This window comes from Sebastes umbrosus, chromosome 10 (assembly GCF_015220745.1).
Source record: "Sebastes umbrosus isolate fSebUmb1 chromosome 10, fSebUmb1.pri, whole genome shotgun sequence".
Classification (NCBI taxonomy): Eukaryota; Metazoa; Chordata; class Actinopteri; order Perciformes; family Sebastidae; genus Sebastes; species Sebastes umbrosus.
In genome coordinates, this window is record NC_051278.1 from 10,174,723 (window position 1) to 10,188,865 (window position 14,143).

Sequence of the window (14,143 nt, forward strand, 5' to 3'; positions counted from 1 at the left end):
CTCTGAATGTTCATCTATTTTTTGTCAGTGTTGCAATTTTTGTGCTCTGCTGTTCCAAGTAAAGTCAATTTTATTTAACCTAATATCACAAATCACAAATGTTCCTCAAGGGGCCAGAGATTAGTCATCATACCTTGGATTTTCTATCGCTGAAGTTTGAGTTTTTTGTATTTTTGTCTGCATCACTTCTATTGCATCACATCCTTTCAGCAAAATGTCTTCCAGACATTGAAAAGATTTAAGATCCTTCGAAACATTTACTGTTTATTATTTAAGTTTAAACTGAAAACAGAAGTCCTAATTCTGTTCTCAGTAAGTGTTAAAATGTGTTTATTTCTTGTGCCTTTGGTATCAGTGCTGTTACTGTTTGTGTCTGTAGAATTCGTGGCTGTACCATCTGTCTGTGGCAGCGGGCACCACGGTGGGAAAAGTCGGCACTGAGTTCGAACAACTGGTGGGAAAACTCTTCCAACTGGACGGAGATCCAAGTAAGAATTTCCTACAAATTACTTTCTTTTTTGTTGTGTTGTTGATAGTGTTTTGCTACTAAGCTGTGGAAGCTCATTTCCACCAGTAAAAGAAAAAAATAAGATGAAGTATCTCAAAATGACTGATATTTTTTCATATATGGGTTATGTCCTCTACTTAAATTTCACCTGCTTTATATAAACTTATATGTCTTATCCACATCTTACCTACCTATATGAACTATTTATTTTATTCTGCACTTACACCTCCATCTATTAATGTATGGGCTCAGTGCTGCTCTCATGGGTTTCTTATTTTTATTGTGTAAATCTTGTAATCTGGAAAGCACTTTCTGTTTATGCTTGAAAACTGCTATATAAATAAAAAATATTATTATTATTATCATATAAATGTATTTTGAAAAAACTCCATAGGGGCGTTATTACTCACTGTAATCTGTGTTAACAATTTAAGCATGCTCCGTCATGCTTATTTTCCTTGCTTTGCTTGTGAGGAACGTGTCTGCTTTTAAATACATCCCTAAATTAGATGATCTGATCATGAGAACCAAAGTTCTACAATGAAAATCAGTGAATTAATTTGTTCTTTTTTTTAATTTAACATGCAAAACAACATGTGGAGAAAAGGTACTGGTGTTAATACTTTAGAGCAGCTTCCTTATTGAGTTTAACTTATTTAAAGTTTGTCTTTACCAACTTTATTTTGATCTTTTACTTAATCTGTTTGTCATTCAATTTGTTTTTGTTAGTAGTAATTTTTTTAAATGTACTTCTGAGTCTTTGTACTATATGTCTTTTTCTGTCTTTCTTTTTTCCTTTTGTATGGAGCACATTGTATTTTATTAATTTCTGTGACATGTGCTTATTATTGTCTTTATCTAACAGTGTGTCTCTTTGTGTTTCAGACTCTCAGATCTGGAGACATCCCATGTTGTGTTTCAGTAAGGAAGCTCTGTTGTCTCCGCTCACCACGCTGCCTTCACAAGCTCTGCAGACGGAGGCCGTTAAACTCTTTAAGGTTATTCAAGATATGCAGTTTTATCCACATTCAAAGAGAGTGATCTCTCTTCCTGCGTCTGTCTTTTAAACTCTTAACTATCATCTCTCCTCAGACTTGTCAGCTTTTCATCAACGTGGCCATCGATGCTCCGGCCATTGACTACCACGTCTCTCTGGCCCAGAGTGCTTTGCAGGTGTGTCTGACCCACCCTGAGCTTCAGAACGAGTTCTTCTGCCAGCTCATCAAACAGACCCGCAGGAGGCAGCCACACGGACATCCAGGACCGCTGCAGGTTGGCACGCTCACCACACGGCGGCAGCAGCAGCACGTGTTATTTACTGCAAACACTGACCTCTGAAAGTACAGGGTGTCTGAAAATGTTTGAAATCAACACTTTAAATTAAATTAATGGTTAATTACAATTTAGTTAATAGTTATTTATTGTTAACAAACCATGAAATTATAATTAATAATGTTTACTAATTATTAGTAATGCTGTAATTTATATTATTTTAACAGATTATTGTTGCACACATTATAACATGTTATATACTATATTATAAGTGTTTGTTAATGATTAAGAAATTGTTTGTAAAACATCGATAAACATTACATAGAAAGATATTTGTAACACTTTCTTAATGGTTAATAATTGGTTTGTAAACAATCTATAAACATTATATACACATTGTAAAGCATCTATAAGCATTATTAAGATAGATCGTTAATACTTTATTAATGGTTAATAATTGGTTTCTGTTCCATCTATCTATGTAATGTTTATAGATGTTTTACAAATGATATCTTAAAAGTTTGCAACTCATTTGGTAATCACTAACAAATACTTAATATAGTATATAAAATGGTATAATGTGTGCAACAATAAATTGTTAATAGTTTACTAATGTAATCAGAATTAAATTGTTATTGTCTCTTATAAGCTACGATACAATATATAATTTATAAACAAATAAAATAAAACATTTCATATTACATATATATGTATATATATATATACATTATTTATTTCATTATTTCATATTAAACAAACTACTGATAAAATAACAAAAATTATAGCATTTCTAATAATTTGTAAACATTATTAATCACTATTTCCTTTTTTGTTAACATAAAAGTAAATATTAACTTAGTTTAATTAACTATCAATTATTTATAAATCATTTATAAATGATGGTTAGTATAAAGAGTTACCAGATTTTTTTTAAAGTGCTTAGAAAAAACATGGATCCAATCAGTTTCAAATCATTTCAGTCTGTGTGGTGTCACAAACCAGGCTGCATCGCTTTGACAAGAGAGGGAGATTTTTAAAAGAGCAGTGGCACACAGGGCCCAGGTGTTGCCTATTCACTGATGATCCTCTGCCACGCCTCTCTCCAGTACCTGCAGGGAAAGCAGACACAAAACAAATAAGGCAGACAGGGCGGAGGGGGTTCTCACTGTGGCTTAATCACAGCTTTATGTTCAAAACTGTACTTTAGAAGAGCCATATGTCTCCCTTATGTTGGCATGATTACCAAAAGAGCTTTCAAAGAGCAAGTCCTCAAGAGGCATTGAAATGTACACCTGCTTTTGAAATCTCTGCTGTAGTCATGTGATCTTCCACATCCAATAACCAGATATACCAGTAACGCCAGCAGAGGGCAGAAGTTACAGTTTGAATGTTCAGGGTTCAGGTTTGAAACCTGTTGGTTTCAAAAGAGAAATTCCAAAGTATGATTATGTCTCAGACAGTTACAGGATTTAAAGACAAACAGGATGAGTCACAGTAACAGTGGTTTCTTTATGACCGTGTACATGAGTGAACTCAGTGTCTGGTGCTTTCTGTTCAGATTCTCTGTCTCATAGTGGTGACAGTTTGTACTGAATGTGTGTGTATGTCATTCTTTAGGGTTGGCAGTTTCTAGCCTTGTGTGTGGGACTGTTTCTGCCTCAGCATCCGTTCCTCTGGCTGCTGCAGGTTCACCTCAAAAGACACGGGGACTCCAGGTGAGAAAACATCCATCAGGGGCCCCGAACACTAGCATGGAGAGCCGAGGCACAAAATAAAAACAAAGTACAACATAACGCCGAATTCACACCAGAGCAACGGCGAAGTGCGGCCTGCGAGCTGTCATGTAATGTCTATGAAAAGCTGCGGCAGACGCTCCCGAGCTCAGCGAGCTGCAGCCGTTTGATTCTTTGGCGAAGTGTAGCCAAACTAATAGTTGGGAAAAGTTAAGCTTTTAGCAGTGAAGTGCGGCCAGAGAATACCCGCAGCCAATCAGCAAACAGATCCTGTGACTCCTGTGACATGTTGACCTGTGTTACAAAGAATTTCTTCCCGCCTAAAACACACAAACACGACTCCCAGACACAGAAAAATGTATTTATTGCCGCTGCCTGGTGTGAATTCGGCGTTGAAAACATAATAATTTAGAAGCATCACAAAAACGATAAACTCTTCTATTAACTAGGGCCATTTCTGGAGTAATTAATCTGCCCATTATTTTCATATTAATCAATTTTATCTATAAAATGTTAGGTAGTTTTCCACAACCCAGTTCTTCAGATGTCTTGTTTCGTACAAATTTGCACAGAGCAGAAAATCCTCACGTGAGAGGGGCTGGAATCAGAGAACGTTTGTTTAAAAAATGACTCAAACTAAATACCAAATTAATCGATTATCAAATTACTTGCAAATTAATATAATGTCGATGACGAATGATTGATTGAGTATTTGTTTCAGCTCTAAAATGAACTTGTCCTGAATGTCTTACATACTATACTTAGATAATACTGACATGGCGTTATTATGGAGCCGGCCTGTTACATAAATCCTGCTGCACTAACGTCTGTGGGAGCCTCTGCTGTACTAAAGCACGTTATTCTTCTCTATGGGAGTGATTCACAGAAGCATAAAGCAGACTACAGCGTCTGTCACACTTTATGGCTCTAGTCTGCATGTATTTGAATACAATTTGGATGCTCTTCCCATTACTTCCCTCCAGGGATAAACTGAAGGGTAAATCAACTTTAACTCAGTTTATATACTTCAGCTCAGGGAAATATAGTTCTTTATGTACTGAAAGGAAAAGTGTGTGTAACACCTCAGGGGATCTGTTAGCAGAAATGGAATATAATATTCACAACTGTGTTTTCATTAGTGTATAATCACCTGAAACTAAGACTCATTGTGTTTTCGTTAGCTTAGAATGAGTTGTTTATATCTACATAGGGAGCGGGTTCTCTTCACGGAGTCCACCATGTTGCTCCGCCATGTTTCTACAGTAGTCCAGAACGGACAAACCAAACACCGGCTCTAGAGAGAAATTTTCACGTTTTTATGTTACCTGAAGGCCACCGTAGTTCTCCGACACGCTTGTAAAACTGCAGTAATGTGACGCCGTCCGACTTCCGTTGCTCCTAAAATAGTGTTATTATGGTAAGGACGGCCTCTGAGCGAGGAGAACGGCGTTCGGCGAGAACGGTTTTACACTCGGCGGCTCAGGGAGGAGTGAGCGGAGGGGTACTCCGTTGATTGCAATCTGCAGCCATACCACTAGATGCCACCAAATCCTACACACTGTACCTTTAAATTAGACTCCAATAAAGACGCACATTACCGATTATACAGATATAAACATACTCAGTTTGCTCATCACGAGGAGGAATACTCAGCCTGTGAAAACAGTAGTTGTAGTATAAGTATAATGTCTTCTGTGGCTCTGGAGGAGATTTGTCAAGTCTGAGAAAATAACCTTGATGATGTCATCGGGGTTATTTTGGATAACAGTAGTTATTTTTAAGAGAAAAACTGAACTGGTGTGGAGCTTGACGTGGGCGTTTACCAGTCAGAGAAGGCCTAACGTAAGCTTTGTTTATATCCGCGCGAGGCACCGTGGTGCAGGCTATGAGCAGGCACAAAGGCGTTTATGCTCAACGCGTTGTTCGTTGCAGTATACTTCGAAATGCCAGAGGGCGAACAAACAAAATATTCTGTGAAGAAGCAACAAGTCAACAAGTATTACCGGCTAACCACCATAATCCAAACTCCTCAGAGCCAAGGAGGAATTGTAATTAACTGTAAACTCATATCTCATATTCATGGACATACTTGATCGCCTTTATACAATCCCTGTAAAGAAAGGAGTCAAGTATTAACGGTATTATAATGAAACAAAGGTTGAAAAGTTTAATATCCTATAAACAATCTAATTTGATTGGCAAAATATTACTCAAATGTAGATTTATAAGATCTAAGAGCATTTAAAAACAGACTGGCCGTCTTTCTAATTCACTATTTAACTTCTTAATTGAAGTTATTTGCTTTTATCTTATTGTGGTAGTCATGTCTGAAAGGCACTGCATGTGCTTGGTTACAAAAATTCAGAGTTGCACAACCAAGCGCTGCGACAACTTGTGTAGCTAATACATGGTAATGTAATTTTTTCCCTCTCGCCGGAGATGCAGCGAGCATAAACCTGACTTAAAGATGCTCTTGAGTTGCATTATGTGAAAAGTAGGAACATTATTCTCCAAACATATATCAGCATATGGTGATCACTAACTGGATTGATTGGATCATTTAGTGAACACAGCAATATTGTTCACATTTATTTTTTATAATTTGTCCAAATCGTAGCTGCTCTGAGTGAATTCCAATGCCGGTATGTAATTGTAGTTGATGTACCACTTATATACCTCTGTATCCTCAGGACTGAGGTGGGTAAGTATGCCATCTATTGCCAGCGCTCTATGGAGCGGACCCAGCAGAAGGGCGAGAGGCAGGCCAGACCGTCCCGTATGGAGATCCTGTCCATCCTGCTGAGGAATCCCTATCATCACTCCCTGCCATTCAGCGTCCCCGTTCACTTCCTCAATAACACCTACCAGGTAGTAATAATACACACACACACAGGAAGATAGATAATAATAATAACAACAGTGAAGGCTTCAAAGCTAGTACATGCTAATTTGGTTTGAATCTTGCTGCTACATTCTCACATCGTGGCCTTGAGTCACTCACAGTTTACACACGGCCCACTGTAAATAGTTGGCGTGTTTCATTTGCATGTCATGCACATCCTCTCTTGCTTCACTGCCACACCCGAACATCTACCTGTACGCTCTGAGTCAGGGTTTCTCTTAAAGGAGTATTTGTTTTTGTCACTGCCCGTCTCTCTCTCTCTGTGTGTATGCCTGCAGGAAATGATGACATCATAGCCTAGATGCTTAGTATCAGCTCTGGGGACAGTTGCATAAAAATAGATGTTCAGAAACAAGAATATGGTACAAGAATCACAAAACATTCTGGATAAACAGTTGAAATAGTTATCTAAAAGTTAACGTTAGCTAAAAGTAATGGATAAACAGTTGAAATATTAAGCTTCTAATAGATTGTTGACTGTTGCCATAGTAACAAAGCTCTCAACTCAGGCTTAGCCAACTTTGCTATCGAGTTTAGATTTGATCATGTCAATATGTCTGAAAATGTTTTTTTTTTTTACTCTTAAGTGGTTACAAAATAAGAACAAAACAAGGAGCTTAACTGTCGTGATCATTGTCATCACTTTCATATTTCTATAGGTGGTGAGCTTCGATGCTTCGACCACAGTGGACGAGTTCCAGTGTCGCCTCAACCAGGACACCGGCATCAGGAAAACGGGGCTCTCTGGTTTCAGCTTGTACACTGATGACCCCACTGGACGAGAGCTGGAACACTGTCTGCAAGGAGGCATCAAGGTGCATCTTGTATTCATGTTATGATGATTACTTTTTGTTATGTTTCTTAACACTTAACGCACATCTGTCTCCTTCGTATCGCCTGCAGATTTGTGACATTATATCCAAATGGGAGCAAGCCTCTAAGGAGCTGCACACCGGCAAGTCTGAGAACACCAGGACGGTCCGCCTCACCTATAAGAACAGGTAGAGAAGGACCCAAATAGATTAACATTCATATATGCTAACGTCAGGTTCAACAAGGTGGCAACCTCCTGGTCTGAGAAGTGAAGTCAATGCAGAAGTGCCTCAAACTTGCATTCTTTCTAATAGCCAGCAGGGGGCGACTCCTCTGGTTGCAAAAAGAAGTCTGATTGTATAGAAGTCTATGAGAAAATGACCCTACTTCTCACTTGATTTATTACCTCAGTAAACATTGTAAACATGAGTTTATCGTCTCAATCGCTAGTTTCAAGTCTTCTTCAATACAGCGTGATGTTCATTTAGTAAATTATGGTCCCATTTAGAGTCAAATAGACCATTAAGCAGGGTTTGCTTTAGAGCAGAGCTACCTTGTTATTGACAAGTCGCTACCTGTCATTGATTAATTTTGATAATGGTTCACTTTACAGGAATACAACAGCAGAATGTACTTTTACTTCATTTACTCTAATGCGTCTCAAAGCAATGCTCATTTTTTAAAGCTCAACTTTAGGGGAGACCAAACTCTTTAGAAATACAACACAAACAAATCAACAATGTACCATCCATCTATCATTTATGTCTGTATTTTCCAAATTATCTCCTTCTCTTTGCTTCTCTTTCACTTTTACTTTTCCACCTGCAGGCTGTACTTCTCTCTCCAAGTCAGGGGGGAGTCAGAGAGGGAGAGATTGCTGCTGGCTTATCAGACGAATGAGGCCATTGTAGCGGGACATTTCCCTGTCAACAAGGAGCTGGCTCTGGAAATGGCTGCCCTGCTGGCCCAGGTCTGAAAGTTACAACACTTACGTTTTAATTCATCTTTAAAATGTGTACAGTATGTCCCGAAGTCATTTAAAACCGTGACAAATATTTCATGTGTTATTATTTGGTAGACCAGACCCCACCCTAAAAACCAACACTGTAACACTCATGTCTCTGTGTTTAGGTGGAGTTTGGGGACTTTGAGCGTCCCTTCTCCGCTCCAGGATCAGCCCAGACCAAGTCTAACCAGACCTTGAAACAGGTTCTGGACCGACTTTACCCCAAACATTACCGCAGGACCACGTCTGAGGAGCAGCTCAGGTACCAGAACACACATTTCCTACTTCCTTGTGTGTGTATCTATTTATTTACATGGCTATATATATTAGATATTTTCTGTTAACTCAGTTATAATGTCATAAAGTGAAGGTTTCCATCAGAGGAAGTTGCTCCCTGGCAGTTAACGCCTTAATTTCCTGTCATAATCATGAACACACAATAACTAATCAGTTTTTGCATCATTCATCCAGTCCGATCAGATCTCTGTGGAAAGTTTTTTTATTTTACATTTAATCAATGGAAAGGAGGTCTAAAAGCTGTTGAATTAAACCATAGGAATCTTTTAAGTTATGCATCATGACCAATTTCAAAATGAACACAGTTGTCATGATAGATTTTGGCAATCAAATGAATGTAATGGATGTATTCCCCCTCCTCCCCCCTCTCAGACAGCTGCTGCAGCGTCTCTCGGCCCGCTGGGCCTCCCTCAGGGGTCGAAGTTCTTCCGAGTGTGTCAGGATCTACCTGACCGTTGCCAGGAAGTGGCCTTTCTTTGGTGCCAAATTATTTGAAGCAGAGGTAAGTGTGTGTGTGAACTGTAATCTCTTTGACATTAAAAGCTTTTTATCATCAGCCTGGAGATACAGTGGTTATAAAAAGTCTGCACAGCCTCATGAAATGTAAATGTAAAGACAGAAATTACAACAACGTAAATGTCAGACTTTTTCCATCTTTAATGTGATCTTCCATCAAACAAAAATCCAGGGGAAAAAACTAATAGTTATTATCCATCGTATAGTCAATGTTACAAAGTATTGTTATTCGCTTTCAAATTAAAAACATGATACAATGTTGAACAATTAAAGGCCAACATATAAACTAAGTAAACTGTCTGCATACAGAAAAGAAGGAACTGAGAAAGGAAAGAAATTGCCAGCTCTGTACAATGTGGCTGTTTCTAATATTGTATACTAGGCAATGCAATTCAGTACAACACCACAAATGACCATCAAGTTGAGCTAGAGACCATCTGCTCGCCAAATCGGGCCAGGAGCATAAAGTGGGGAAGGGGCCTAACCTCTGGCGCCCTTGCTCGGACCACACCCATCTCCAAACTAAACCTTCATGTTGATGTCAACTACGCACCTGTAAAGTTTCGTGACTGCATCTTGCACGGTTGTGATGCTATGGTGGTGACAAAATCTGTCCACAGACAGAGACAGAAATATAAACACCTGGAAAAGTACTCAAAACCTCCTCTGTGGTACTTCCTGCTTCAGTGGGCGTCTCCAGGACCAGATTTCGACATGATGACACACACACACACAGACTCACAAGGTGAAAACAATACCAACGTCAGCTGGTAATTAGCACAGCGTCAACAAAAACTGATTGTACTGTACTTGTAGAGGGGGTTTCCATTTTTTTGGTCACGGGTACAGTGATGTCACAGCTGTGACTGTGTTCACAGCGGTGTACAGTACAGACTGCAGGATGATTCAAATACAGTCATTATGATTTACTAATAGGAGTTATAGTCCACCCAAAACATAAAAATATGTTCACATCATGTGTCTTGGTGAGGATCAAACAGTGACATTGTAATAGGATTGTATACTGTAGCACACTGGTTTCCAACCTGGGGGTCCCAACCCCCACTAGGGGTCGCCAAATCTTCACGGGGGAGTCACGAGAACTTCTTGACTTTAAGGGGTGTAAGACAACTTTTAAGAAAAAAATACAGTTGGCCTATATCTCAGCATTTCATTCATTTCTGTGAAGAAAACTAAATGAAATTGTTATTTTTAAAGTTTGGATTATTATTTAAGATATAAACAGGAAATGGTCACGGTGAAGACCTGAACACAAGTTCTATTCACAGAGCCTTCCCTCTCTGCTAAACAGCCTCATCTTGCATTAGAAAAGTGTGTCTAATAGAGCAATGGCCAAACGTCAGGGTGAAGAAAACACTGATTATGTCAAAAAAGAAGCCTATTAAGTATGTGTGATTGTTAAAATTAAAAAAATACATAATACAGACTGAGAATTGTATTAAAAGTTCGTAAAAATAACAGGAAAACTCATCTCTGATGCAATATTCACAGCAATATTCATCCAAATCTCTCATTTAACACAAACTTCCTGCAGTTATAATGTTCACTATTTGGGTTAACTCTACAGTTTATCAGTTGTTCTGTACTGATATTGTTATGCATTGAATATAATATGAAATATCCATAAAATATGTCACTTAGTCAGGGGTCGTCAGTTTTCTAAATTATAGAAAAAGGGGTCCCTTAAGGAAAAAGGTTGGGAACCACTGCTGTAGTATACTGTTTGTATTTACTCTCAGTATATCATATTGTAGTATAATATGAAAGTTAATTCTCTCTTCCGTTTCTCTCTGTGTGTTTAGTCCATCACTCCGTCTCCAGAGCAGGGAGCACGTGTTTGGCTGGCGGTGCATGAAGACGGTGTCAGCGTTCTGGAGCTCAACTCTGTCGTAAGCATCTCTGCTGTTGTACTGTTGTATTTCCTCTCCTTGATTCCCTGTTAATATTACTAGGGCTGCACAATTAATCAAAATTTTATCGAAATCGCAATGCGGCCTACTGCAATTCTCTAATCGCAGGATGAGTATGAAATCGCAATATTTATTTAAGGCGAAATGTGTGTCAAAATACCATTTTAAATTAAATATTGTGGTGCTGCAGAGATGTCCTGGCCTACACATCATATTCTACAGACTTAAGAAAACATCTTTGTTTGGTACAGATCACCGCAAAAAAATCCCTCCATAATTAAATCAATATGTTTTTCAATGAAGAGAATTATGATCATGTAAAACCATCATTCCCTGTAATATCGCAAATCATATCGCAAATGCAATATCAGTCAAAATAATCGCAATTAGACATTTTTTCAAAATTGTGCAGCCTTAAAAATGAATAAGAATAGAGGTGGTATTTACTAGTCATGCAAACAGTGGAGCATGAAATGGTTTTGAATATTAAATAAACTCATTTGATGCATGGTGGTTTTGATGCTGAACAGTAAACACATATCAAAGCAGTGTTTTATTTAAGAAGCTAGTATGCGTCCAGTTTTTATGTGGTTTAAAATCACTTGTAATTTAGCTAATTTTGAAATGCACGTCACATTAGTTGGACTAAAAGAAGGGGAAGAAGATGTGGAAACTTGCTGTCACTTGCTCACACACAGTAACATTTAGGTCACATATGAAGCTGTAAATATTGGGTGTAGTAATATATGATTTGTGAGATGTTTTCTGTGCATCTGTGTGTTCAGAAGCCGCTGGTGTCCCACCCATACAAGAACCTGATGACGTTTGGAGGCTGCAAACAGGACTTCATGCTGGTTGTGGGTCAGAGCATCGGTGCCAACGCCAGCAAAGACAAACCTACAGAGAAACATCTGTTTGCTATGGACGCCTCCAAGGTTAGTGAGAGATGAACCTTGATGAGTGGAGTTTATCACATCCTGACCATTCAGACTCTCAAGAGGGATTTTTGATCTTGGTCCCATATGTTGCCCTTGAAAAAAAAATGTACTCTTCAGAAAGTTCTATCACTTTCCTGCTATCATTATATTGCAGCTCTTCATGTGCCTTCATCAGCTGAAACAGACCAATTTACAGTGAATTTACAGTCACTCATCCACGAATACACACGCTGACTTCCCTTTTTGTTTGTGTTCCCTCATCAGATAAGGGAGCTCACCCTCCTCATCTCCAGCTACGTCAACAGCGCTCATCAGCAGAAGGCCGCTGCCCACCACCTCTCCGCCCCGGCTCTGATGGTGGCCCAGCCCATCAGCCTGAAGAGCAAAGAGCTGAGGAGCAAATCCCCACCAGCGCTGGGACGCCCCAGCAAGACGCCCACGCTGCTCTGATCTCTGACAGAGAAATATTCACTTTACTGAGCTGCCTTTTACCTTATTTAAATATAAAAATGAAGGATTTATCTACAGATGCATTGTCACACAGCTCTTCTTTCTTATAAGTCTGATCCTGTCCGGGCACTTCTCTGCCAAAACCATGGGTGCTCCATCCAGATGAGTTTGGACTCACCTCTCTCATGTGTTTGGTATAATTTGATGTGCTGAGATTGCAGCCGTTTACTGACATCATCATACAGGATTTCTGGAAGTTTTTGACCTTTTAATTTTAAGCAGTTAATTCCTGAGAGGTGATTTTGAAACCGGAGCTGTGTGTGTGGGTACAAAGGTGTCTCGAAACAACTTTGCTTAACAATCTCCAAGGACATTTTCGGTCTCCCTGATGAATGCGTCACTTTTATGTGCCGACTCCAAAGAGAAAAAGTCAACACTATTTATTGACAGACTGAGCTGGCGTCTCATTAACGCCTCATTAATCTATCTGTGCTGTGCGGTACATTTCTTTTTGTACAGATGCTCTTTGAAGTAGTCTTTTGTATTACCGTCTTAAAAAACAATGCAGTCATACACAATGTAGAAGAGGCTTTGTTAAAGGATAATTAACAGGGTGTTTTGGTATCTTTTTTCTGTCCTCCTGTAGGGCTCAATGACTCTAGCAGGAACTAAAACCCTCACAGTGTTCAGATATCGTTGTATAATGAACAATATGATGAAAGCAGGAGGCAACACTGCAGCTGAAGAACGCTGTTGAAAAAGTGAGTTCACGTTTGCGATGCAGTGGATGTGATTGAAGAGCGGGTGAGTCGGTTGTGTCGGGGAAAAGACCGGTATATAGGAGGACACCAGTTTGGACCCTGTGTGCTCTGAGTTACTGAGTAGCCAGGAGAGTGGTGGAACTTTAATCATGTACAAATACTTCAAGCCTTCCTGGTGGAGGGAATATCTGAAATCAGCGAGTGTGTTTCACGTGACGTCATTTAGAGAAGTAACGCAGGGTTGACGTTAATATAGAGGAAGATGGTAAGAGGATGTGATAGATGTTGAGGGAACAGGTTGGTGGAAATGTTATCGGGTTAAAGAGGAATATATTATTCTGTTCTGTTTATTACCTGGCATGGCACAGAATATGAAGGTATTTTAAAGGAAGCCAGATCAGAAGTAGGTCAATGCAATGATTAATCTATTAGTTGTCAACTATTAAATTGATCGCTAACTATTCTGATAATCGATTAATCGGTTTGAATGACTTTTAAGAAAAGAAAAAAAATATTTTGAAAAACGCACTTTCCCAAATTTCTCATTCAACGACCCAAAGATGTTCAATTTACACTGATATAAAAGAGAGGAAAGCAGAACATACTCACATTTACCAGCAAATGTTTGGCATTTTTACTTGAAAAAATACAACACTTTTATTAGAATAGTTGCAGATTAATTTTCTGTCAATCGACTCATAGATTAATTGTTTCAGCTAGAGCTGCAACAGTTATCAGTTTGAGGACGTCATCTTGGACTTTTGGAAACACAGATTTTCCCAATTTATTCTGACTTTTTACAGAGCAAACAACTATTTGATTAATCAAGAAGAAAATCAACAGATTAATCGACATTGAAAATAATCGTTAGTTGCAGCCATAATCAGATGTAGAGTAGAGACACATGTAATTAGTTTAGTTTATATGTGAAGGGCAAATTAATAAATACACATTGTATGAAAAATGCCAGAATTAGAGTATTTTTCATCTGGCCAAGGTGTTACAGAAGGCATCCT

At 38.7% G+C, this 14,143-nt stretch overlaps 1 protein-coding gene across 2 annotated transcripts in view; it reads left to right on the forward strand.

Moving 5' to 3' along the window:
• The window catches only part of plekhh2 (pleckstrin homology domain containing, family H (with MyTH4 domain) member 2), a 36,722-nt gene extending 22,956 nt beyond the window's left edge, over positions 1-13,766 (forward strand). The window contains exons 18-30 of one of the 2 annotated variants that reach the window (XM_037782772.1): positions 380-488; positions 1,394-1,506; positions 1,601-1,780; positions 3,398-3,495; positions 6,204-6,381; positions 7,075-7,230; positions 7,319-7,416; positions 8,057-8,198; positions 8,360-8,496; positions 8,904-9,033; positions 10,871-10,957; positions 11,764-11,913; positions 12,181-13,766. In XM_037782772.1, the coding sequence (XP_037638700.1) occupies positions 380-488; positions 1,394-1,506; positions 1,601-1,780; positions 3,398-3,495; positions 6,204-6,381; positions 7,075-7,230; positions 7,319-7,416; positions 8,057-8,198; positions 8,360-8,496; positions 8,904-9,033; positions 10,871-10,957; positions 11,764-11,913; positions 12,181-12,366 (1,764 nt within the window). In that variant the 3' untranslated portion in view covers positions 12,367-13,766. The remainder of the gene's footprint in view (positions 1-379; positions 489-1,393; positions 1,507-1,600; positions 1,781-3,397; positions 3,496-6,203; positions 6,382-7,074; positions 7,231-7,318; positions 7,417-8,056; positions 8,199-8,359; positions 8,497-8,903; positions 9,034-10,870; positions 10,958-11,763; positions 11,914-12,180) is intronic. The other variant, XM_037782773.1, reaches the window with a different exon arrangement.
• The last annotated feature ends 377 nt before the right edge of the window (positions 13,767-14,143 follow it).